The sequence below is a fragment of the Aythya ferina genome (assembly GCF_964211825.1).
Source record: "Aythya ferina genome assembly, chromosome: 1".
Classification (NCBI taxonomy): Eukaryota; Metazoa; Chordata; class Aves; order Anseriformes; family Anatidae; genus Aythya; species Aythya ferina.
The window spans coordinates 163232287-163258285 of NC_140296.1; the positions used below are offsets into that span (position 1 = coordinate 163232287).

At 43.9% G+C, this 25999-nt stretch overlaps 1 protein-coding gene across 4 annotated transcripts in view; it reads right to left on the bottom strand.

The window, feature by feature from the left end:
* GRIN2B (glutamate ionotropic receptor NMDA type subunit 2B) overlaps positions 1-25999 on the bottom strand; it is a 273763-nt gene that overhangs the window by 28604 nt on the left and 219160 nt on the right. For all 4 annotated transcript variants that reach the window (XM_084506008.1, XM_084506010.1, XM_084506009.1 and 1 more), the window contains 2 exons: positions 760-968; positions 282-453 (listed from right to left, as the gene is read on the bottom strand). In XM_084506008.1, the coding sequence (XP_084362134.1) occupies positions 282-453; positions 760-968 (381 nt within the window). The remainder of the gene's footprint in view (positions 1-281; positions 454-759; positions 969-25999) is intronic.

The window sequence follows — 25999 nt, forward strand, 5'->3', positions numbered from 1 at the left end:
TTTGGTGCACGGATATCACACTCTTTCTTTGACTATAAAGGCAAAATTTGTGACACTATAGGGAATAATAATTAATTGTCAAACAGAAAAGGTGGTCACGGTCAGAGTGTCAGAGCAGATTAATTCACACAGTGCCCAGAAAGAATCCAAGCCAATCATTTCTATAGAGTCACCTCTGTCCTTTCCCTGGCAGGGCACACAATAAATGATGGGAGATTGGACTTGACCTATAGCACCCAGCCCAAGAATGAAGCCCACCATGCCCTCCCTTTGCTGCTGACCTCTCCAATCATTCCATTCCATGTCCCATTGATTTTTTTCCCGTGCTTGCCATTAGTCACCAAGTAGAGATCATAGGTGAACTTGACAGACTTTGAGATTTTCTTGAGGATGTCAATGCAGAACCCCTTGCAACATTTCTTCATATAATCTGGCTCCTCATCGGTTTTATTCCTGAACAATCATAACAGTAATGGGTTAGAAGGCTGGTGAAAATCCCCTTAATTCTCCTCTGCTGTCAGTATGTGCTCCCCCTCCCACAACACAACGTGGATAACTTCACTTGTGATATATGTGCTGGACACACTGCAAGGACTTGCCCAGTGGGGCCAGTCATGAACAGGCATGGGCCAAGCTGGGCAAAGTGAGGTGACTTTGCTAAAAATGATTATCAGGATGTGCCAGTATTGGCCCAATAGACTCTACTTTCTGCTGAGAAGGGAGAACCCAACAAGAGGAAAAAAAAACAGGGGTGCATACTCAGTCACAATGCGTTTTTGGCAAGGGACAGTGTTCCTCATGCAGGTGCCACTTAGGGGGTCCACATTCTCCACAATGACAAACGGTGCCTCTTCCAGGGTCACTATACTCAGGTGGTCGTCCTCGCGTTCCTCAGAGTCAGGATACAGCTCAAAGCGGGGCCACACATAATACTTCATCTGCAGCTTTTTTTCCTTCCATTTTCCCACCTGTGGAGACACACACAACACAAAATAGACTTCTAGCTGCCCCATCCCTCTGCAGCAAACACATTCCCACAGGCCCAGACAGAACAACTCTGGAGTACTCAAGCTAACTGCTGTTGGACAGAGATATCTCTGTTGGACAGAGATATTTCTGGAGAGAAGGCTCTGAGGAAATGGGTTCAAACCAAGTTAGAGGGAGAGAAAGAGAGCAAGAGTGTGGGGATGTCTCATCTCTCTGATGGTCTCAGCCTCTGGGCAAGTGAGTGGATGACAAGGGGAATACCACCACCCTGGTCAAAAAGACATGATGTCTTCGAGCTTTCTCAGTCAAGCAACAACCATGTAGCTTGTTGTCTCCTGAAAAGTTGATTTCAGTCTGCTAGCCACAATAAAAATGGTAATTTTCCATTAAAAAAGAGGACAAATATATGAAGAAAAAAAAAATGAAACAAAACACAATTTTGAAACAGAGAAATTGAAATATCTCACTTGAAGAAGTCAAAACAAAACATTTTTTCAAAAAATTTGTTTTCATTTACTTTCACTGAAATTAATCAAATTGTTTCATTTTAACCAAAGTTGCCTTTGTCAGAAATAACTCATTCTGGAAAAAAAGTTGCCAACTCCTAGTTAGGACTGAGTTCTTCCAAATGACAGAGGAGATAGGCAACCAAAAGAGTAAGGCTCAACTGAAGGTGTTCAGCAGTTTCAGGAGTATCTTCACAGGAGACGAACATAGACAGAGATGCTTGTTTAATAGTAGTTCTCACTATCCCCAGCTAAGGGCTCATTAAGATACCTGCACTTGTCCTTTCACAATGACTTGGTTGCATATGTTAGCTGGAAACAAGGAATTGTTCTGTTTCTGACACATGAAAATCAAGCAGCATCTGTTATTTCTACTTTTGCTATTTTTTCCACAATGACATATTGCCATTTTATATCTTTTCATTCTCCATTTCTTCAGCACACAGAAATCACACCTTCAGAGACCAGAAAAGGGGGATGGGAACCCCTTCACCTTATACCTACTGCCATAAGTAAGAGTTGTTTTGAAGCCACTCCATTCCCCAAAGAGATGATGCATGTAGCACACCCACTGCCAATGGTAGACTAATCCTTGCAAAAATTCCAGGAAAAGAAAACACCTGAACAACCACTACACTTTGAACTATCAAAGTCTCGCCTCTGTTCTCATTTCCCCCCATCACAACTGACACTAATTAGCACCTTGGCTCTCAGTTTGAGATGGGAGGGCAAGAAACTAACTGGGCTCAAGAAGGAACTTTCCTGCTCAGTCCTCAAACAAAGCCCCCCAGGCTGGGGCTGAGGCACCTTCACGGGGACAGGCAGTGGAGGGGGGGCTTGTGTGACTGTTTTTTGGTGGTGTACCTGCTTGATGGGTAAACAGAAAAGCTTCATTCCACTGCAGTCCAACACCACCTCCCACCACCGCCAAATTTCCATCATTTATTTATTTAAATGACAGAAAGGGAGGGAGAAGCACTTATTAGAGGCTCATTAGGTGTCAGCGGTTATTCTGTGAAACTCAAAGCCCAGCTGGGGTTTGGCATTTGAGAGCAGCCAGAATTCACATAAAACACTTGTCACCTTCAAAACAAACAAACAACCACTTCATCTGGCCATGAAAGAAAAACCCACACTGGGGGCTGGTGGAGGGAGAAGAAAGGCAGAAGAAATCACCCAGAGACAGCAGCCTCCCCATCCATCCCTGCAGTGTGAACACAGCACCCCAGAGAGAGTAGGGCTGCACTCTTTGTAAGAAGAGGGTGAAATGGCTGGGCAGCAGACTTTACCCTCCCTGTGAACCCTTACAAGCGCAGCAACCAAAAAATGTCAAGGCAAGTTTGCTCCTAATGCTTCTCCCACCACCAGAATCATCCTGCTTGGGCCAGCAAACAGGGTACATAGCTATTTATCTTCTTTTTCTCTCTTTTTTTCTATTTTTTAATTGATTGGGCAGGGCAATTGTTTTCATTTTTACATACACTTTGAGCAGCAGGTGGAAGTTGGCAAAATGGGAGCCCAGGGAGCTGGTGGCATCTTCCATCCGCAAAAGACAAGTAGCGTTGACTACCATAGCAAACAGTCTGTACTCACGTCCCTACCTAAGACTGTATGTGCAAAGTACATTTCTGAGGGAATAGAAAGCATATACTCATATGCTCACCCAGGGCCTGCTCAACCCTGCCCTTCCTGCTCATTGACAGAGCAGATCAATTTATCATCATCTGAGCTAGAGATTTCTGCAGTGCGATTCTAGTCTTCAAGTAACTGAGCTCAAATCCCCAAAACCCATTCAATGAGGCCACCAGACAAGCAGAATAACTACACGCACAGGGCTCAGGAGGGACCAATGATTAAGATGCTACACAGAACAGCCCAGACTTCAGCTCAATAACATTAACTTATCATAGAAATAAGCAGTTGATGAAAGAGACATCTTGCAGTATCTCAGCAGCACTTAGATATCACAGTAATAGGCATGATATAAACCCTTAAGTGATAAATTAGATCAGATAAGCAAACCCAACTCGTAATTACCCAGAAGTTCTCTGGGACAGAAAGGGGACTTTGTAAGGCTGCGTGCCAAGCACGTTTCACAGCATTGTACTACACAGGCCAACATTATGAAATTAGGACAACAATGACAGTCCTATCATTGCCTCCTGCGTGCTGGAGCACCTCACCTGCGAATACAGTAGTACATGTCCTTTCCTTATTATCCCAATAGAGTCCTTATAAATTAACCAAGAAGGAGGAAAAACAGGGTGTAAGGAAATGTGCTGGCCAACATTTTCAAATGAACTAAGACTGTCTCAAGAGTATGTGCAAATATTACATTTCTTTGCTAACCTGAGCAATCAGGCATGCCATATAATTACTCACACACCTGCAGGCATGTATTGATATGAGTCAATGATAGAAACAAGCAAATTCAGAAAAGGTTTATGAATTAAGAGAGGGCAGATTTTTTTAGGTGCTCATGCATGTAAGGATCCAATGTGTATACATGTAGTTAAAGAGAGGTCTTAAGCAACATGTAGACAAGGACAGTAAAGATAATAAGAAACGCCACATGTGCAAAGGACAGAGACAATACAAGAGAAAGAAAATAAAAATGTGCATTGTATTCTAGATAATCTGGCATGAGAGAGAAGGAGCAATTCACTCTGGGGACAGAGGTTAGCCACAACAGAATTAAATGTCACAGATTTGTCCAGGTAATGATGCCAGCTCTTAAAGAATATAACCTGCCAAGCTGTGCAGAGCAGAGCAAGGCACTTCTGAAGTCTCAGGGTATTTGGTATTAACAGCTTGTAAACTGTTATTACTTAGGTTTTGCTCAGTGCTTGCCTCAGCAAAAAGAGGAAAAATAAACCATCCCAGGCATCCTACATATTTGTCACCCTTCAGTTTCAAGACCCACTGGGTGTTCTCTGATCAGAGCCCAGTTATCCAAACTCCCACCAGGAGCACTGGAGGGTTACAGAATCAGCAAAAAATGAGGATGCTAGGGATTTAAAAAAAAAAAAAACAAACAAAAAAAAAAACAAAAAAAAAAACTTCTAATCATGTTCTCCAAAACCCAAGTATGATCCTATATGCCGGGGAAGGGTTCCTAAGAGCCAGAATTTCACCTTAAATCCCCCCTTCTCTGTCTGTACCACATCTGATCTTATCGAGAAAGGGAAGTCACTTTGGTTTAGGTATTAATTTGGAGGCATTGAGGGAGGGGAGCAGCTAACTTTCACCTTCAAATATAGGATCCTACTTTGGATTAAAAAGCTGTTGGGAGAAGTCCAATGCATTTGTGAAACAAGAAAATGAGAGCTATTGTAGAACAAAATGTTAATCCTATATGCTATTGGTTTGCCTAAGTGTATAAGCTATCATGGGCAGACAAAAGGTAAGATTGCCTACAAAAAGTCAGAGCCTTCCGAAAACCTTCCAGCCAGCTGGCAAATTGCCTTAAACACAGTATAATGCAGCCAGAATAAAAGTGTTCTGCAGTATGTTAATGTGCATCCTTAATGAAAGGTTCTGTAGAATGTTAGCTCCCTGAAACTAATTCTTAACAGAAGCTTTGATCCCCTACCAAGAGAAGCTAAGACTTGTAACAGGCATTTCTGACAGATGTTTGTCCAACCCGTCCTTTTCACCAACAGAGAGCCCATGATCTCTGTGGGCAGTCTATCTGTCCTATTTAAAAGGTTAAAAAAAAATTAAAAAAATCCTTATTTCTAACCTAAATCTTCTTGCTGCAGTTTATACCAGGAGAGTATATTTCTTTATTCTTCTGCATGTGCTCTTTTCCGTGTTATCATGTCAGTAAGATGTTTATAACACAAGAGCTGGTAGTCTCCTTCAGTGGATACCTTAAATGCTACATTGGCAAAAGCAACCACCAAATGACCAGCACCCAGTCTAAGCATTTACAAAGCCCTCACTCAGATTTGTAATATAGACAAGTCCAAGCTACTCCTATGAATCTCCAAGGCTGCCTGCTGCAGCCAAGGCAGAAACCAACCTCTGAGTATCTCCTACTATGCTAAGGAAGGACCAAAGAACAAAAATCATCTGTAGAAACCTCCAACTAATGTCAACAGGTAGAGAAACAAAACCTCACAGAAATATGGCTTGCAAGGACTAGGCAGCAGAGTACAACTGTGGGTGAAAAAAAGAAGAGGTTCAGATACATCGCTTGTACAAGATACTCAGAGCCCTTGTGTTCTGATTTGGGGTTTAGGAGAACTACGTCTGGGTGAAGATCTTTGATTGTTGTTTTTTTTTGATTCAGGCTCCTATTTGTACCACGTTTTGCACTACTCTTTAAATCTCTCACTTCCTTCCACTCTTGGTATAGAAGAGATACAAGAAAAGGAACAAAACATATTTGGTCTCATTTACAAAATAAAAGACCACTCCAAACTCACTTAGAACTCGAATGCTTTCTGCTTTTCCCAGAAAGTTCAATGTTTCCTCCCTTATTACATTTTGTTTTCCAGGAGCTGAGGGGCTTGTTCATTGCAGTGGGCAAGCACAAAGACAACAGCACCGGGCAGGGATTAAAAGGCATGTCCCCTGTTTTGCCAAGGACCTCTGGGACCTGATCTGCAAACACCCTTGTCCCTCCACTCCCCATTGTGTAAAATGGAGATAATGGTACATTCTCATGTCTGGGTGCACTGGGTAGATAAATACAGAAAAGGTCATGAGACTCAAAAATAATATTGAAATGAGTAGATACACATAGAAAGATGTGTCTGACAGATCTAGATGAGGGAACTCCAATAGCAAGCATGAAAAGCTACCCGCCATTTACCTTCCTGTAATATAGTTAACTGGAAAGAGCTTATGTAACTTTTACACGATTTTAATACACGGAAAAGGCAAAATCAAATATACAAAAGGTACAGGTAAGATGTTGGGCAGCTGGCAGAAAATAGCAGTGTTATTGGCAACAAAGCTGATGGAAAAGCATACCTAACCCCTCTGGGAGAGAGGGAGGGTCTAGGGAGAAAGACGAGCCTTGTCAGTACGATTCATACAGCTCCTGAATGAGGACATAGAAAAACCAGAACAACTGGGCAGGACCTGAAAAGGACTACTGTAGGAATAACTGAAGCACCATAGAAATAACAATTATAACTGGGACACTGCCAATGGGAGGCATGTGCTGATTAGGGTTCATAAAAGTAATGGTAAACCTTGGGGGTGCTGTTAGAACCTTAATGCTGAAGTAGATTGTATAGAAATAAGTCATGAATAAATAAAATCATTGGGAATAAAGAGATTTTGGAAGGCTGGTGCAAGATATTCCACTGGAATTGAACTACTGTAGATCCACAGGCTTGGCTTTTGGGGTGGATAGAGATGTCATTACTGTTATTAAATATAAACTATACCAGGAACCAAATCATCATAGGAGGCTTTGGCTTCACAGAGATAAGGTAGAGAACAAATGCAAATTTTAACAGCAGCACCCTGATGTGTATTTTTTTTCTGGATCTGGTAGCTGACGCTTTTCTTCGCCTCAAAATTACTCAACAGACAATAGGTCATGCTGTTTTACACTCAGTTTGGGTGAGCAGCAAAGAACCTTACAGAAAAGCTAGTTATCAAAAATAACCTTGGTTTGAGTGATTAGGGGAAACAGAGAGCCTGCCTTGAAGGAGGAGATTAAAAAGCTTGTTTAACCTAGATAAATGAAAGCCAAGAGGGGATATGATTGCTCTGTATAAATAAAGGGGGGACAGATACACAAGGGAGGAAGAAAAGTTGTGGTTTTTAAAAGCAGAAAAACAATATTGGCACAAGAATAACTGGTTGTGAGAAAAATTGCCTTGAAAAGAAGATGTTTTTTAACCATCAGAGGAGGGAGGTTCTGGAAAAACAAATCAAAAGGAGAAATGAAAAAAAAATAATAAAATGGGGTCAAGAAGAAGAACAACTGGTTTGTATAGGCCCATGCAATGTCACTGCCTAGAGCAGCAGGGATGGAACCAGATGAGACTTTCCAGTCCAGTGGCTTAACTAAGCAGGAACAAGAGGAGTAACTCCTTTGTAGAAAGCTTTTTCTCCTCACCTTTTCCGTCTGCAGATGTCATAACTCAGCCTTAATCATCATACATCTGTCCCACAGCTAATCTATGTGAACACAAAGGCTCTTATTATTGATGTCTTCACCTCCTAAGCTCACATTTCTCTCATTCATTGAATGAGGTAACCTTCTCCAGGGTCCTGAGAATAGAACATCCCTCTTAGCCTTCACCCAAGCTGGTTAAGTTGTGACTCTCACACTTACACTGCTGACTTCCCAGCTATTTCCAATCCCTGTGATGCTATAAGTCTCTAGCCTTGCATAGGCTGGTCTGTAGCAGGTAAAGAGATGCCACAGAGAACAAAAAAAAAAAAATCTCCTGTTTACAGATGCTTAGGGTGATTAATTAGCCACATCAACCAAAGCAGACAAGAAATGGTTGTGAACGCTCCACATGCAAAATTAATTCACACAAAAACAACACTCCTTCCTGAACCTCAAGCTCACCTTCCACCACCACCTGGGGAAGGCTGCTTTTCTCCACTGCACCTGCAGAAGCAGGAATAGCTTCTAATAGTCATTCAATTAAGCATGTAGATTACAAAAGATGGTGCAGTTTTCTTCCCTGTTTACTTATACAGCATCTAGCATAAACCAGGGAGAGGCTTGGTGCATAGTACAGACAGGGTGAAGTATCTGCTCTGGCTTTATAACTCATTTCTGAAGTTCTGGGAATAAAAGCACTTTGCAGGAACACCGTTTCCCAGCTCACTGAGGTCTGGCATTTACACAGCTCTTGCTATTTTTGCTGAAACATTTCTTTATTGGTGCATTTATATGCTTTTTGCAATTGCTGAGGTCCTGTCCCCTGCCATGATTAGAAGGAGAAGGTTAATGAGATATATTTTGAGTGCTTCTGTCTGCTGCAAAGTCAATGAACTATGGAGCTCCACTGGTGTCAAGGAAAGGTCAGGACTGCAAGAATGCCAAGGTGTTTGCCTTGGTAAATCATTCCTCCAAAACAGAAGTTACCAAGAGAGCACTACATGTATAAAACCAGCTAGGATCAGCTGATTATTTCCTCTAGGTGATGGTACTGCTCCTGGTGGTAGCATTAACTTGGTAGCTCAGAAAGGGTTTATCCTGACAAGGCTGACTCAGGCAGGAACTGTATGGTTTCCAGAGGGACATATTAGCTCAAGGTCCTCCGTACTTCACAATGTACAGGTGACCATGATTTATGGAAGTCCACACCGCAGTCAGCACAGGCATAACTGGGGGACATGAGAGGAGAGGTTAGAGAAGGCTGTTCATGGTAATATTGGCTGTGATCTGAGTAGTCTCAAGGATGTAACTCAGGAAAGTCATAGTTTCTAGAGGGAAAAATTAGGTGTTATGATGCTGGAAGAATTAGGGGGGAGTGGGGGGAGGGGAGGAAGTATATATGACAAACATTGCAGACTGAATGTACCATCTAACATAAACCACCTCCAGTTAACAAACAGTGACAGCCCGACTCAGGCTCTTACTTCAGGAATATTGCATCCTTTAGAGCTGTCATGCCCTTCTGAAATGAGGTGAGGGGAGTTGTTCTGATGTCCTAAACACCAACACCAGGCTACTCAGATTCTGGTCTGGCAAATAAAACCTAATGCCAGAGGCTTGTATATATACATAAACCCCTGTCTTGCTCATCTCAGGTTTCACCTTGAGGATCTCTACTGCTCTCCTCTGCAGAACTATGGGGTGGGTGGTAATTTAGCAGGGATATTAGTAACACTGCATGTTTTGTGTGACAGGGGTTCAGGAGTCACAAGGATTTAAAGAGAAGTGTATTTTTATGTGCATGTATAGACATCTGAACACTTTATGGAAGCATTTTGCAGTCTCAAGGAGGGCATCCGCATTGTGCAGGTGTGTGTCTGCATCCAGTACGTGTCCATGCATGTAATGCCCTGTCTAATGATTTTTCCCCTTGGCTTTCCCTGTTGAGTGCTGGGCTTGGGTTTGCATTTTGCTGAGCTTTCATTTCTTTTACTCAGGCTTTTTTTCTTCCCCTAGAACATGTTACACAGAGGGAGAGATGGACTTGCCAATTCACACTGCAGTCTGGGAGATGGGTTAGAGCATCAGCTGATAACTGGGTCCTGCACAGCAGTGTGCAAACCCCTGATGTGTGTTCCTCTGTCCAGTGACACCTACTCTTGACACAGAGCAAATATCTTTCACACCATCTCTTGAGACCTAAGGCTGAAGGCATGTTTAAAAATGCAAATCCAAAGGCAGCCTTGTGCTGAGAAAATGTTGGTGTCAAAGCAGGCCCCCACAGGGGGAGAGGAGTCAACATGAAGAGAGAGGGGGTGGGTTGTCTAAACTTCACTGCTCTCTGAGCTGTGCAAGCAAGATGGAAGGCATCGCTTTGAGAAACATCTCTGAGAATGTCAGAGAGATCCTTTAACTTTCGGGAGCAGGAGGCCAGGGCAGGTGCAGCACCACAGCACCCAGCACACACCAGCCAGAGCTCCCTGCCCACCGCACGGTGGCCCTGCATGCAGAGAGCCTGGGCTGACAAGACAAATGCACGCCCTCTGCTGAGAGATGTGGCATGTTCAGCTCTTCTCTCACTAGTGACAAAGGGGGACATGGCTCAGTTGGGCCATTACAAGGGGCAACCAACTGAGCCACTGCCTGAACCTCTGACTGGCCTCACCTCTGTCCTGAAAGCAAATGGAGGCCCAAACCAGAGCAGTGTCAGCATTGCACATCTCCACCAGCAGTGAGCACCACCGGGGTACTCCTGTCTGTGTGCTCTACACTGATCCAGCACACAGGCCAGCTGCCAGCTGGGGGTCTCCCAGGCACTGGCATGGGCTGTTCCCCCAGCTGGAGAGTCCTGCCTTAGGAGCTCACACTTCAGCCTCCAGCCCTCATGGTGCCACCTCTGTAAGGGGTGGAGGCTCTAGAAGGACAGCCTGTGAGCTGCGGGGCCCTCTGCTACAGCCAAGTACTGGGCTTTGCCCGAAAACTGTGGCACTCTGCCCTGCTTGGTCAGAGCACAAGACAAGACCCGCCAGCTCTACCTGCTCTCCACAGGCAAGGCCTGACCCTTGGATGAAGTCCACCAGTGGGACAGCTGGTTCACTGCACATGTGTGTGTTGCTGCCATGCTGGCTGGAGCCAGGAAGCATGCTGTGAGCAGCAGGGAGCTGCTCGGCCAGATTTCACTCCTTTCCAACCCCATACACAGGTGCAGACACACACACACAGGTACCCCCAGCAGCAGTTATACTAAGGTGATCTGGGCTTGGAGTCCAGACAGAGCTGCCAAGGGCCCAGCTGAGGCCATCTGGGCTACAAGTCTTCTCTGCGCAAAAGGAGTGCAATCAGACTTGAGTAGGTTAGAGAGAAAGGTAACCTTGAAATCAGTGTTTTGGGAAAGAGGCTATCTGCCAACCTTAGCCAGCAAGGAAGTGTTAAGCCAAGGACTGCTTTCTTGGGAGCATGGCCTCAGGAAAATAAAATCCTCCCATTCTCTCAGCACTGATGGACCTCAAGAGCACCTATTTTTCAAAGACTTGTCTGTCATTTTGTGCCTACATGTGGCAACACAAAGCAGGTATTGTGCTATTTTCTTTCTGCAGCTTGGAAGTAGAACAACAGGCATGGCAGGCAGTCTTAGACTTGTAAGATGAAGCTAAGGCCCTCAGCAGGTTGCAAAAGGTCTTTTGTGACATGTGCAAGTCCACACAGGGAATGACTTCTTGCAGTCTGGAATTAGCTGGATGACTTTGTATGTGAATTTAAATGTGTGTGTACTGTGTAGTTACCTCTATTATAGGGAGAGTTAGTAGTAAGCCTGTAATTAGGTTCTCTGACACTTTCCATTACAAGAGTCTTTAGGCTGGTTCTCTGAGAAAAGCCAACATCTCTGCATTTTGCAACAGGCATTTGAAAGTCAGCAGGGAAAAAAGCCTGAGGCTAAGGACATGATTTTTACTTTGGCCCATCAAATTTCATTCAGTTTTAACTGCGTTATAAACTGTTAAATAACCATCATTTCTTTTCTGTCACTTTCTTGCAGAAAGCCTGGCAGATGGCCCAAATGCTATTTGAGCATAAATGTTCTAAGAGTTAAGCCCATCAACCCAGTAAACCAGTGGGGACACCCCTACCAGTACTAGTCAGAAGAATGAAGACCCCAGCTTTGGCAGAGCAAAGGAAAAGCAAAAGCCAGATCAGACAGCCCACAGAATGGGGACAAGCCATCCAGGTTCTCCTCTGTCTTTTAAATGGACCCCACTGTGAAAAGGTCACTTGCACTCCACCATTTAGGATGCAGAAGAAAGTCAGTTTGAGCTGTCATGAGTGTCTGTGGAATAAACACAGGTTAGTCACTGGTTTGAGCAGTCAGACTCAGTGCCAAAGGCTCAGCATGTGTGAGAATGAACAATACAGTTGTACAGAAAAGATTTGGGGTTTTTCCCTTAGAAAATAATAATAATAATAATTAAAAAAACGACAACACAAAGAAATGAAAAGAAAAAAAAAAACATCAATCAACTACTCTGAAAAGAACTTATTTAGGTTGAAATATTAGGAAACGGCAGCTTTACGGTTTCTTTTTCAACCTTTCTTCCATCCCACTTGTGTGTGGACATTTCAATTCAAGTATTAATTAATGAGTGCATACAACTTTCTCCATGGGGTCCCTGCCTCAATCCCTGTGCTGGGAAGGTACCTGAAGCAACAGAATTAAGGTGGCCTGTGAAACAAGACTGGCAGTTCCTAGTTTGGCTTTGCAAGCTACAAATGAAATCACTGTTCTTTTATTTTCTGTACGTAATCACTTATACAACTCTATGAATGTGCTTGAGCCCTTACAAAACTAATAAGCAGGCCAAGAAAGAATCAGTGAAGATGGAGAAAGAGCTGTCCATGAGGTACTGAATCACCAAGCACTGGCAGAGGAGAGAGGAATAAAGAAACAGCAATGGACAGCAAACCAAGGAACCAACGCAGAGATTATGCAACCCCACGTTATGAGAGCAGCAGCCCTGACCTTGCCAAGGGTTTGAAGGGGCAAAGAAAGCAGAAGCCAAACTGGAAGGGAGTGCAGAGGAAGGTAGAAGAGGGTGAAGCTGGCAGCTGTCTCACAGCCATGGTGGCCAGAAGGTGAGAAGAAAGGAAAGCATTAAGACAGATTATGTTGCAGGCAGGTTTCTCACTTTGCAGCAACAGGTGTGTAACTGGCTAAGGAAGCAGCAGACCTGGTCTGCATGTGTGGACAGATCCAGGCTGGTCTGGTCTGCGTGGCCCTACAGCAGAGGCATGAGGGTGGAGGTACATGGCACATGGACACCAGGAGGGCTGGATGCAAGCCAGTTATGGTCCAGATGCCATCTAGCCACGCTAGCCCAGTAGAGCTAAGCTGCAAGCTGAGGCAGCTTGCCAGGCTCACGCAGCTGCCTTTTACCCTGCCATGCTGCTGGGTCCCTGTGGCACTGCTCTGCATGACGTGGATTTACCATTGCCAGCCTACGCCAGCACAGGCAGTTCCGTGCTGGGTTTCACAGCATGGACTTGCCCTGAGCAGCTGCAGCAGCTGCACAGAGTGCAGATGCTTTCTCCCCCAATGCCCTGGAGTGAAGGGACCCAAGTGCTGGCTGTAATCTTGTCCTGTGCTTGCTGTGTGACCTTAAGCAAACCATCTAAGCTTTCCAAAGATCAGTTTTCCCCTCCACAAAAGGCTCTTAAGAATCCATCCTGCATTGCAAGGGGGCTGTGTGTTCCGTTAAAGCATCTGAACAGAGACATAACAGTGGGGAGCAGCAATGTAAGCCAGTACAGTATGGAGATGGCTCACCTCATCCACCCAGGGAAAATAAAGCCGCTCAGGGCTGTCCCTACAGCACCCTCACATCTCGTGTCTGAGGAAGGGGCTTTGCTGCAGAAGGGTGCCAGATGCTGCAGAGCAGCCGTGCACGTCAGCAGTCAGCCACGGAAATCGTGCTGATTGTTGAGAGAGCGACTGTGAGCAGGCAGGCACGTGGATCAACGGCTGTAAAAGGAACAGCGAGATTTCACGCAGCACTTGCTAAGAACTAGTTTGGGATCAGGAGATTAACTAAACCTCAAGAGCACGTACTTGGGTCCTCTCCAGCTGCTTTGGAAGCTGGAGTCGTACAAGTGACCAGGCAGCTGTCTTTCCTGGCCCTAGAGACACTGTTCTTGGAAAAGGGAGCACAGCGATGCTTGAGCTGGCACAACAGTGCTCAGCCCTGCCCCTTCCAGCCTCTGGGAAGCGGGCCCATCTGACCTCTGTGCTCAGAGTAAAACTCAACCAGAGCATGCCCTGGGCCACAGATCTCCCTCGCTGCTCTGCACCACCTCTCTGCCCCACCAGGACCTTATGTTTCTGCAACCTCCCCAATGGCAGGATTTCTTCTCCTGTCCTGCTCTCCTGTGAGCACTCCTCCAAAGCTGCTCCCCAGCTACAGCTGAGAGCTGTGGCTCACTCTGTGGTGCTGTCTTGCAGAAGCAAACAGTGGGAACATCCAAGAGCTGTGCAGGAGAAACAGCCTTGGAGAAGGACCTGGTGAGCAGCTGTCCCTGGTGGTGAGATGGGCACTGTGGTGGGGTGGCCCATCAGGTGCAGAACAGCCCCATGGCCAGCTGGAGGCACGTACAAGCACAACTGTGCCCCAGTGCCAACTTTAGCCCTGCCTGTTTATCTGCTGTACCAAGAATATCCAGTGAGCCAGGCTTTGCTTCTCTTGCAACAGACAAGATCGTGCTTGTGACTGAACATTCATCACTTCCCGTCTTCTGATTATTTCACCAGGCAACCTTAACATTCCATTAATATCGGTCTTTGTGGAGCTAAATATATACACTAAGCACATATACAAATACATATAAATACATCTCTATCTAGCAGAGAATCCAATTAAGTGAATATGTTACGCCTTAGCAATTAATGAATTCAACAAGCTGAACTGCCTCATGCATATGATTAAAGTTCAAGCAACACCAACCACAACAACAAAAAGAACCAAGATTTTCCTGTGTCCTATCTACAAACAGATTGTTAACACTTAAATCAATGGATAAATTCAAGTGTGTTTGCAAGCCTTGGGAATCTCATCTTCCCAACGATGTACAGCCTGTCTTTCAACACACTGTAGCCTAAGAGAAATTCAAGTCCAGTTGTCCCTGCATGCAGCTCCTCAGACCACTGCTGAGACCTTATATATGTTTCTGCAGCACTTTCTGGATGGCAGGTCTGTTAAAATGCTGGTGTCCTATGGGTTAAAAGAAAGCAAATTCCATGACTGAAAAGAGCTAACTTTGTAGACACTTGACTGATGCAAATACTGTCTTTCTTCTTGTGCCTTTTTTTTTCTTTTTTTTTGCCATTTTTGTTTAAGTTTTTTTAAGTGTGTGTGCGCACATGCGTGTCTGCATTCTTTTGCATGTTAATCTTTTTCCAGGACAAGGTGTGTGTTTTGTTGTTGATGTTGTTGGTTTTTGTTTTTGTTTTTGTTTTTCATGCAGTTTCTGCAATAGACAGAATAGACAATACTCAGCAATAGACAATACTCAGCAATAGACAATACTGACCCCTCTAGGGAGTGCTCATTCCCTCCTTCTCTCACAATACCCCTCCTCTGCATTCATAAGACATTCCCTGGGGGCAAGTTCTACAAAAATAAATATTTAAGTAGCCACTAAACGAGAGAAGATGCACAAAAGCACACAAAAGACTTGGCTTCAGAATTCAGGGCACAAGGAGGAATGAACAGAGGCATGGCTTAGAGGGTTGGGAGAAGGAAAGTGTTACGAGTTTGAACTGGAAATACAAGCATCCCCTTCTCTTCCCTGATCCAGTGGTACTTTTAACCCTGAGACTGGAGCTAACTGATGTAAGATAGGTGCTGTTTCCATATCGACAGCACCATCAAGTGTACCAACTTGCGGATCCTATACCCCTGCAGAATTATTTGTGCCTACGCCCACAGCACCACAGATTTTACCAGTCTCTATGAGATATCAAAGAATAAAGCTTGGATCATTTCTAGACTATGCGAGAAACACTGATTTGAAAGTAGGTATTATAGGGAATAGCACATAAAATTGGCCACTTATGTCACCCATGTAAGATGGTAGTTTGAGGGGTAATAAGCAGATAAAATATGCCATACCCGAGGAAGCCACATACTACTTCTGTACTTCCCAACACATCCATAAGAGCTAGAAATCCCTCAGAAAATCCAGTTAAGAGCCAGGTACATGCAGAGTTGTGGGAGCACACTGTGGCATTCACACAGAGCCCACAGCAGGCACCAGCAGGCTTGAAGCACCACTTGGATGGTCAGAGCAGGACATTTTCTGTGTCCTGGCATGCAGCTGTCAGAGGGTGATGCTTCTGAGGGATTTGGAGATCTTTCCTTCAGGAGACTGTCCCAGATTTCTCACTACCCCAGAGAGCTGAAAAGGTCAAGCAAGGCCCCCTTGCGGGCTCACAAGTTTTATTTTCTGCTCTGGGTACAGATGCTGGCTGCTATTTGAGTTTTGGTAGGAGGCAAGCCATCAACAAGAGCTTTGGGTCTGAAGTGAATGCAACCAGCCAAAGTCACTACTACACTCTGTTTCAGCTGTTTCTGCAGGTTTTCTTCTACCCCACCAGAGTGTATCATCGTTTCACCCTGCTTCCCATCAGTGTCCTTTGGGGGTGTCCTCACTGATGAGAAAATAACATACCCACTCTGATTATAGGCATCAAAAAACAGCCGTTGCACATATGCAAAGAAGTGTACTCTACAGGAATGACAGAGGGGATGTTTTCTTACCTGAACTCTGGGCAGTAAGAAATGTACCTTCTCCCCTAGGCAGCCTTCTTGTCTCACATGGAGAAGCACCCCTTCCCTCTGAAATCTGAACAGTGAGAAGAGCCAGCAGTGTCCAGCAGACCCGGAGATGGAGCTGCCCTGCCAGTGTGGCATGTACCACTGAACAAAAGAGACCAGCCCATTTCTGCCATCCGTTCCCACTTCTTTGTAAGCAGAGCAGAAAATGAAGACAACCTTCCCACAAATAGTCATTGAGATGTCAAAGCATAACCGCATTTGCGCAGTTGGGATCTCTTGGGATTTTCACCCCACACAGCTGTCACAGCTGATGATTCCCCAAAGTGGCTGCTGTATTGTCAGGCTCCTTGTAGCTTGCTTTTGCTGTGGCATCAAGCCCTTTCCACCCATCACCTTCTCCCCGTCTGTGATTACCACTGCCTGTCAGCACTGCAGTAAATATGTGTATGTTTCCAGGTCTCCCATTTCTCATTTTACAGAACACTCTCTTAAAAAGACTTTCCCATCAGAGCAGACACTAAAATAAAGAACAAGCAGGATTTTCTTGAAAGTTTCACCTGCTCCACTCACTACACATAACATTACCTGCATCTAAGCACACTTTTCTGCTTCTTTCAGGATGTTATTGCACTTCTGCAGCTGTAACTTCTTAAAGCAGTTGTCATAGGTGCTCATGATCTCATAAATCAAGAAAAAGTCAGGACTTATGTGAGGGTTGGACAAGGTGTCTCCAAAAACAGAAGTCTGAGGAAGTACAGACAGCAGATCAATGGGACTGTGTGAAGTAGACTTCTGTGCTCCAAATCCTCGGTGTAGGAAAGCAGCCACCATAGTGCTGGACAGACTGGCTTTTGGAGAGGAATATATCCAAGTTCTTGACACCACCTTGTCATCAACAGTGCAGGTGTGAGGAACAGGATTAAGACTGAGGACCTTCCCAGACTATCGTAATCCTGCTCTCTCCCTTACTCTAACATCTTCTCTCTGGCCATGACAAATGCTGCTCAGACCCCCTGCACATCCATTCAAAAGGCTGTTTCACAGATCATTTGCCAAAATATCATCTTTCCCCTTTCTTTTCAGTCTCACTTTAGCTCCCCACTCAGCTGCATCAAGCACTCCTTTTCCAAGCTGCTTGATGTCTCTAATCCCTCAATCTGTATCAAGATGTTAATGCTGACCTGCTCCACCTTCTTCAGTATTTTTTTTAGAGACCCGTGTAGGTTTCTTCCATTTTGACCTTCTTCCTGAGGGAGGTCCCATGAATACCGGTGAAGTTATGACATTGTTTTTCTTCATACCCTGCCATAAGTCTCTCTTTCGCCCAGATGCCTGCAGATAATTGACAAGTCAGGTTGCTGACACACTAAATCCACAAAACATACAAACACCGACCAATTTTCCCCTTGTAGTCCCCTAGCAGATCAATGCAAAAATGCTCACAGCCATCAGTGGATAAAATAACAACATCTCTTTAGAGATTCTTCCTAAAGGAAGCACAGCAAGAAAATCTTGGCTATTTACTACTGTTCTTAACCTGCCTGTGTTCCCTGTGCGTTGACCCTCTCATCTGTCTATATACCCATGTTTTCTCATGTTACTTACAGTGTTTAGTGGCTATGGCCATCATCTTGGTCTCTTGGTGCTGCTCCCAGCACAATGGAGCACTGCTTAATGGCAGGGATTTTCAAAGACTACAGTAATACAAATAATTAAAGTAACCATAAGCTTGTTCTGCACAGTTCATGAATCAAACTAACCAAGGATGCTTTTTTCCAAGACAGTGAATGACAGCCATATTACTGTGCTATTCATTACAGCCTTTCTCTTTCTAATTACCCCTCCATTTTCACATGTTGCCTAACTGCCAGTTAGAATGGCTCTGCACTGACAAACAGCTGCCACATCTCATCCCAAGGAGGTACGGCTGCTTCCCTACAGAGGGGAAAGTGATGTATACAAACAGAGCTTAACCATGGAGAGCTCAGGGACCCCCTAGGCTAGGTTTGCAGTGTCACAGATCTTTATCTGCCTAACCAGCACAAGATCACAGCAATGTGGAAAGTCTGTCCTGGATTTATATGAGTCTTTTATATCTATCTAGCTAGCTAGCTAGCTAGCTAGCTATAAAATTGTAAATGAAAAAATAGCAAAAACTCAATAAATGGATTTCTCTTTTCTTCCATTCATACCTCAAAAGCTTCCCTCCCTATCCTTCCTTCCCCCCATCCCAGCACAAAACACACACTTTAAGGCACTAGCTGCTCACTCCATGCATTTGACAGACTCTGATTAAACTCCCAGATAATAACCTTGCAAGGCAGAGCCAAACTTGCAGCAGTACAGGGTGTTCTCATCATTGGCTCCCAAAAATAGTTCCTTGCCAATAAGTGTCAATTGATTCTGGCTTTGCCAACCTGCACATCTACTGTCCCCCACATCCCAGGGGCTGCTGACATAACTCATCCCCTCCAGAAGGCTTGTAAGGCTCTAAATATGGCCAATAGCTGTGTATCAGTTGCTGAAAATACCTCAGGTTTGTGATATTAATGTAAATTAGGCTTCCATGGGTCCTTCCTGTCTCTGTTCCCTTGTATAAGGGAGATATGGGAGTCCTGGACTGCAATACCTGTGAGACAGCATTTGCAGGCTTTGGTCTACAACATCTTCCACAGCCTCCTAAGACCTAGTGACAACGATCATCCTGGGATGGATATTTTAGCTTTGTCCCAACAACACCTGGTGCAGAGGGAGCCTCAGCAGAGCTGGGTGCAAGGAGGGAGCAGAGGGTGGGGAATGTGCAGCTTAAGGGAGTGTGGGATTGCAGACAAACTGATCTAAAAGGAAAGACAAGTACTTGGAGAAAAGAAGGTCCCTGGAGTGAAGGAAACAGAAGAGGGGGCTCTTAATGTGCAAGGATGGAGTACAGTGCTGTCAACAAGCCAAATCAAGCACAAGAATGGGTCACTTTTGGGACAGAAACCACTCTATTATGCCTTAGTACTGTTCATTTTGATGTTTACATTCCAAAAATTTACTGCTGACGTCAAGCAGTGAAACTACTCTGAAGTCAATGGAATTGCAGATACTTATGCCAGAGGTGAATTTGGCTCCCAAAGGACTTTTCTATGCAATCATTTAGATAATGACCCTTCAAAGCTTATGTTGCTGCCATAGCATGACAGTGGGAGAAAAGGGGCCAAAAAAGGCTGCAACAGAATAGCCATCTGTCATACTCAAGTCTAGAGCTCAAATAAACTATATGGCATACAAAAGGGCAAGAAATACTGGAAATTAATGATCCCTCCTGGAGGAAAACTTACCCCCATCTAAAAGTACAAAATCACACGGAGTGTTAAAACAGGCGCCTTCATGCAAACTGTATCCCAGAATATTTCACAAAGTTAAATACAAGACAGCAAATGGCATGCAGCATAAAGAATAGCTGGTGCACTGAGCAATCAAGAGGCAGTGCAAATGGCCATATAATTTTGCCTTTTAAAAGCAACTGCATAAAAGCTCATTCATCTGTAAAAATGCTGCGTTTCTGTTTTCTGCCTTCCTAGGAGCTTTCTTGCCTGCCCTCTTTATCACCAACTACAGACTTCAGATCTTCTGAAAAGAGTAAGAACAAACACCTGCCCCTCAATGCCCAAACATTGCCTCCACACTTCAAGGATGTTTTATATAGCTTCTAAGTTTTATCAGACGAGGCTAATCAGAGAGTTCACAGGGTCTCAGGCTCATAGTATATTTAAAGTACTGCACATGAAAAGGGGCTATGAATAGACACAACAAAAAAACATGGATGTCAAGACATCATGCAGTGAATACATTTTGAATTTGAAAATTAGGAATGAATGGGATATGGCTTCAGGCATGGAAGAATATATTTATTTCCCACCTCCTTTGAGATGATAGATACTAAATCTGCCACTCTGACATCCATATGAAACCTAGACATCATTTTAAACATCATGAGATTCAACCTTCAAACTCTTTACAGCTATGATATCTACAAGAATTACCAGCCCAGCTTACAATAGCTAGTCAGGCAGCAAGTTACAAGCACCATTCTTTACGCTAGAGTACAGATATTTGACTTCCTCATTGCCCTCAAGATCTTCCACTCTCTCTATACCCAAATCTAGTTTATCTACTTGTAGTGTGCAACATCTTCACTAAACAGTTTGAGAAACTGATCTCTGGAAGGTGTTTTTGCAGTGTCTAATACAAGACACCTTAATACTAAATTGAAAGATATGAGAATTGAGATTTGGAAGTCCAAGGGAATTACAGTAGCTCCAATGGAAGAAGACTGAAGACAAATAGAAGAAGTCCAGGAGAGTGCAAGTCAGACAAGCTAAACCACTGTGAATGCACAATGGTGACAGACAGATAGACAGATATATACATATATAAAATGCAGATAGAAGAAAAAGGCAGGGTCCTTGGTAAGACCAAGTAAGGCAATCAAGAGTGAAGCCTGGCTTAAAGAAAGAAATAGAAGAGATCATATGAAGCCTTTATCCCTCTGCCATGGTTATAGATGCTGTACAGAAAGCGGCATGCCCTCACCAACCTTTCATCTTCACTTTGAAGACCTGAACTGGTGTGCAGAACACATTATGAGTTGCTCTAATTACTCTTAGAAACCAAGTGGCCTCTTGACCTCAGTGTGCCCACATGCTCTGAGTGGGAGAGGTTCCTTGTGAGCCTGCTCATTTGCCCCTTGCCCCTGCTCTCCTATGATAGCCTCCAGTGCTATCACGCTAAGCAGAGTCTGAAGGAGCTGTTCAAACGGATGGGAACTACGTGGACTTCCACCCACACAAACCCCATCAGAGAAATTCTTCCTCCACTGGGGACCAGGTTAAAGTCCTGGCACAGGACTCTCTAATATTGTCATGCAGTGCTGTCGAAGGCAGCTGTCAGTAAGAAAGCTCAGACTCAGAGTTCTTTGCCTATTGTCCAGTCTGTCCACCTTTCTCCCCAGTCCTCTCAACTTATAAATAAACAACCCCAATTCATTAAATAACTGCTTGTTTGCCTTATTTTCTATACCCATGATTAATCTCACGGCTTCCCCCAGCCTTACTCCAGTTTGTCCAGACCTTTCTTGAAGTGTTATCTGCAAAACCGCACTGAGCTTTTCAGCCTTACTGTTGCTGAGCAAAGCACAGAGATTACATCATGCGCCTTGCAGGCTGAATTCCTATTTATACATCCAAGTACAGCACTTGCCTCCTTTTCAACAACAAACAACCATGTTGAGCTTGTGGTCTTCTTTTATCCTGCCCAATCCTTTTCTGCAGAACTGTGATCTAGTTGATGTTTCTCTGCACTGTATTTATGTAGACCTTTACTCCTGCCAAAGTACAATAGTTTGCACTTGTCTCTATTGAATGACATCCCACTTTTTCAGTGTGTATTTCCAATTTGCAAGATCATTATGAATTCTAATCCTGTTCTCCAACAAATTCACAGTCCCCCACTAGCTTACTGTCATCTTCAAATTTGATATTCAAATTCTTCACCAAAGCTGTTAGAGAAAACATTGAACTGAACTGAGCACCAGACAGACCCTCACAGAACCCCATTAAATGCTCTCTTCCATTTTGACACTCTTATCCATTTTGCACGCATTTGTTACTAGCTCTCCTCAAAATCTTGCTCCTCTAGATTGCTAACAAAGTGTGATGAAAGAGATGGTAAAAAAAACCTTACTGGAGTCAAAGCAGATGACACCTTCAGTTTCACCTCTGTCCACAACGCCTGTTACCCTGTCACTGAAAGATATTAGATTGGTCTGACATGACTTGTTCTCAGCAAAATCTGTTGCACTTTTACATGTTTCCTTGTAATTGTTCAGGTGCTGACAAGGGGTTTGGTTAATTCATGTTCATATTTGATTCATTTAATATTTTTTGAAGAATCAGGGTTAAGCAACAATGATTCCCCAAATCTGCAATTCCCAAGCTTCTTCCTCATCTGCCCACCTCTTCTCTCCCTCTGCCCCAGCTCTTTTTTAAAGGCAGGCATTCAGACTTCTCCAGGATCTGGCAGATACTACCTGGGGACAGATTTACAAGTGCAGATCCATTGCAGTTTGTTCACAGAAAACCCCTTCTGTGTATTTCCTATAGAAATAAAGGGCCAGGTTGTGTATGTAATGTGCTGCTGCAACAGGAGAAAGGAGGAGGTTACCTTGTCTTGGGAAACATGTACCCTTACCCTTGAGCACGTCTCCCTTGTCATGTTGACAGCAGAATAGAGACTGGTATTAACATGCCCCAGACCTCCTGTCCTACAGTCCTGGCCTGCTGCATATCCTGCCATTTCAGCCCTTGACAGCAATAAGCAGTTTGGCCAGTGCACCTTAGACCCCATCTGTGGCACTTCAGCTATTTTAGTCCTTCCTTCCATTCCACACATCTTGTCAACACTCCTGTCCTTCTCAGTGGCACCCCCAGCTACTCAGTCCTGCTCACCCCAAAACCACCCATGTGTTCGGGGACTGAAGATAAACTGATGGCCTGCAGCTGGCCTGACACAACAATTCTCAATTATTCTTCTTCTTTGTCCTCCTCCAGCTCCTTTGAGACATTTCAACCCCAACTTCCCGCTCCCTCCTGCACCCACAGCTAAGTCAGTGCACCCTCCATACTGATGGAAAGCAGCTAACCACAGGCCAGCAATGAATTGTGCACTGTTTCACAGCAGTAATCTGGGAGCTGATCTGAGCCCTGCTGCACTTGTTTCACTTATGACAGAGGACAGGCTGGACAGAAGTGGTCGGGAAGCGACCCGCTGGAGGAAGGAGTCTGAGCTGTGGTCTGGTGTGCCAAGTGGAAGTCAACAACCACGTGCTGGGAGCACACACAAGCTCTAGGCTGAAAGAAGTCAAGCAGCTGAGACCTTTGGAGGAAGGAAGCTCCTCTATAACTACTGAGAGAACAATTAACTGGTATCCTGGGGAAATGGTGTTGTTCCAGGGATGAGCTCTGATGGACAAAATAGCATTTTCATGTACTAAATACCACGTGCACTCTTCAGTGCGGACAAGGACCCAGGTGCTCATCAATTATTGAGCTTGCTTGAAAAGGCATTTAGGAGAGTGCACAAGAGGCTGGTCTGCAGCTCTACCTCAATCCCAGCTGTGCTGCTCTTAGAAACTCAGCCAGTGAGAAGGGAAAGAAAAAAAAAGAAAGAAAGAAAAAAAAAAAAAAAAGGGAAAAAAAAAAAGAAAAGAATATAAAGAAGTAGAGATGGAGAGGCAGAGAAAAGGAAAGTATCTAGTAGAGCCTTCCCCTTGCCAAAGGAAATCACATGTGGGACAGGAGACACCTCCTTGATGCCTGGTAGTATCATTCCTATAGTATCCCCCCCATCCTCCTACTTTCTGGGATGAGGGGATGAGAACACCTTGGAATGGAGTCAGGGGAAAGCAAGGACACACTGTTGGCTCAGCAGCGCTGTTCCCACATCCCCACTGTTCAGCCGCCCCAGACTTCAGTGGAATTTGCAGCCTTCATAAGAATGCAATGTTTATGCAATTCAATGTGCTATGAAATATCCCAGGTTCTTCTATGCCAACTGCAATAAGGTAAATAGATGCTCTGATCCCAAACCAGCTGCCAGTATTCAAACATATCTTCACATGCAACAAAGACTGTGCCCTGGGTAGAACTGCCCCTAAAATTTTTGTTTATGTTGGCCACAGACAGCATTTAATCTTTATTATTGCTTTAGAGACATAGTACAACTCTCCAGAAAGTCACATGTCCAGGTGCAGCTCTCTAAGGAGATTCACAGCTGATGCGCATTGAAAATGAGAAAATGAGAACGAATCTCAAGGAACAGCTGCAGTCTCAAGGAACATTCATTCACAATCACTCAGAACTTTTCTATTTGTGAACTAGATTTCCTAAGATGTGAACAGACATTTTCCACTGAACAAGAATGTAGTTAAAATGTAACCAACCATAGTTATCTTACCATTAAAAATGGTCTTTTTAATAAAAAGAGCTAGTTATTTCTTTACAATAATATTACTTGAAAAATAAATATAAAGGTCAAATTCTAAGAGCTTTTTTTTGTTTCAGATTTTTATTGTTATAGTTTTGCATTTTTGAAGAAACTTTGGGTCAAGTGTGTGCCAAAATAAGAGCATTCTGTATTATCATGTAAAAGTGAAAATACGGCTTCCAGAAAGGAAGTGTTTTCTCAACTATGAGCTTGTGGAGGACTAGATACAATTATGGCAAGCAATACATTATGTCTGGAGAGTCAAGTTGTTCAAAGTCCAGGAAAGAAATGTGAGTCTTATCTTCAGAATCAAGAACCTTTAAAAGGTTCTTTTTTTCATTAGTGTCTTTTACTTAGGATCACACATGCAGGCTTTTGAGACCAGAAAATACTTCTCCACACACAGGAACATCAGGTTGTGGAACTAGCTGTCATGGTACAACAGTGAGGGACACAGCTTAATGCAGGTTGAGGAAAGGACTGGGCATTCCCAGCGTCAATAGCAATGCCCAAAGTCGCAATGTCAATGATTAGAAAAAAGAAAAAAAAAAAAGAAAAAAAAAAAAAAAAAAAAAAGAAAAGAAACTTGGAGTTACAAAATCAGTAAAAACTCCTGTGATACAGGTTATAAATCAAGACCGAAAGAAGTGAAGGTGCATTAGGCAGTGCATGCACATGCAGAGAAGGAGGCAGTGCTCTGCACACACTGCAAGGACCAGTATCTCTAACCAATATATAGTAGTACATGCAGGACCAGGATAAGTGCTTGTCTCTATCACTAAGGTTTTTTTCTTCTCCTGAGCCCTGGGAGATCATACTCAAAATATCCTAGGGACAAAGCCTTGTCCTCTGAATCCAAATCACTGGATATTCATATAACACCAGCATTTTTAACTGCTTTCAGGATCTGTGGAAGAGACTGGAATGACATCCCAGAAATCAAACTCACTTTGCTCTTCAGAGAGCATAAGGCAGTCCTACCTTGTTACTGAGAAAATAAGATGTCTTGAACCACTCTGAAGTCTCCCACATCATGTACTGGCAATACTAAAACACAATGAACATATAACCTGCTGTGGAGATGCTACACTCATAGCCAAGGACAGAAAAGCCTGTTGCATAGAACAGAGCTTTCTTAGCAGATGAAAAAAAAAAATCCCTATTTCTCATCATCACCAGTGAAAGCCTCCTGGGTTGTGTTTGCTACGAAACCAAATGGCAGAGGCCTTTCCCTGAATTACATCTTCTGGATTTGACACGTTCTGTCAAATAGTACTTCTCTCTGTCACTTCTTTTTCTTGCAAGTTTAATTTCAGCCACCATTTCTCCAAGTGCCTCTTTCTCAGCAGCCAGTAAAGTTGACTTCTGGACCCAGTGTCAAGAGGAGGTAAGTAAGGGAAATTGTCACACAAGGATAGTTTCATCTGTCCTCTGTTTCTCATGGAGAGTTTGTACACAGATTAGAGAGAAAGGAGGAGTGAGTTTGTCTATATTACATGCCTTCCATTACAGACACCAAGGATACTACCAGAAAGACCAAAAAAAAATTAGCATCTCCTTTAAAGAGGCAGTTG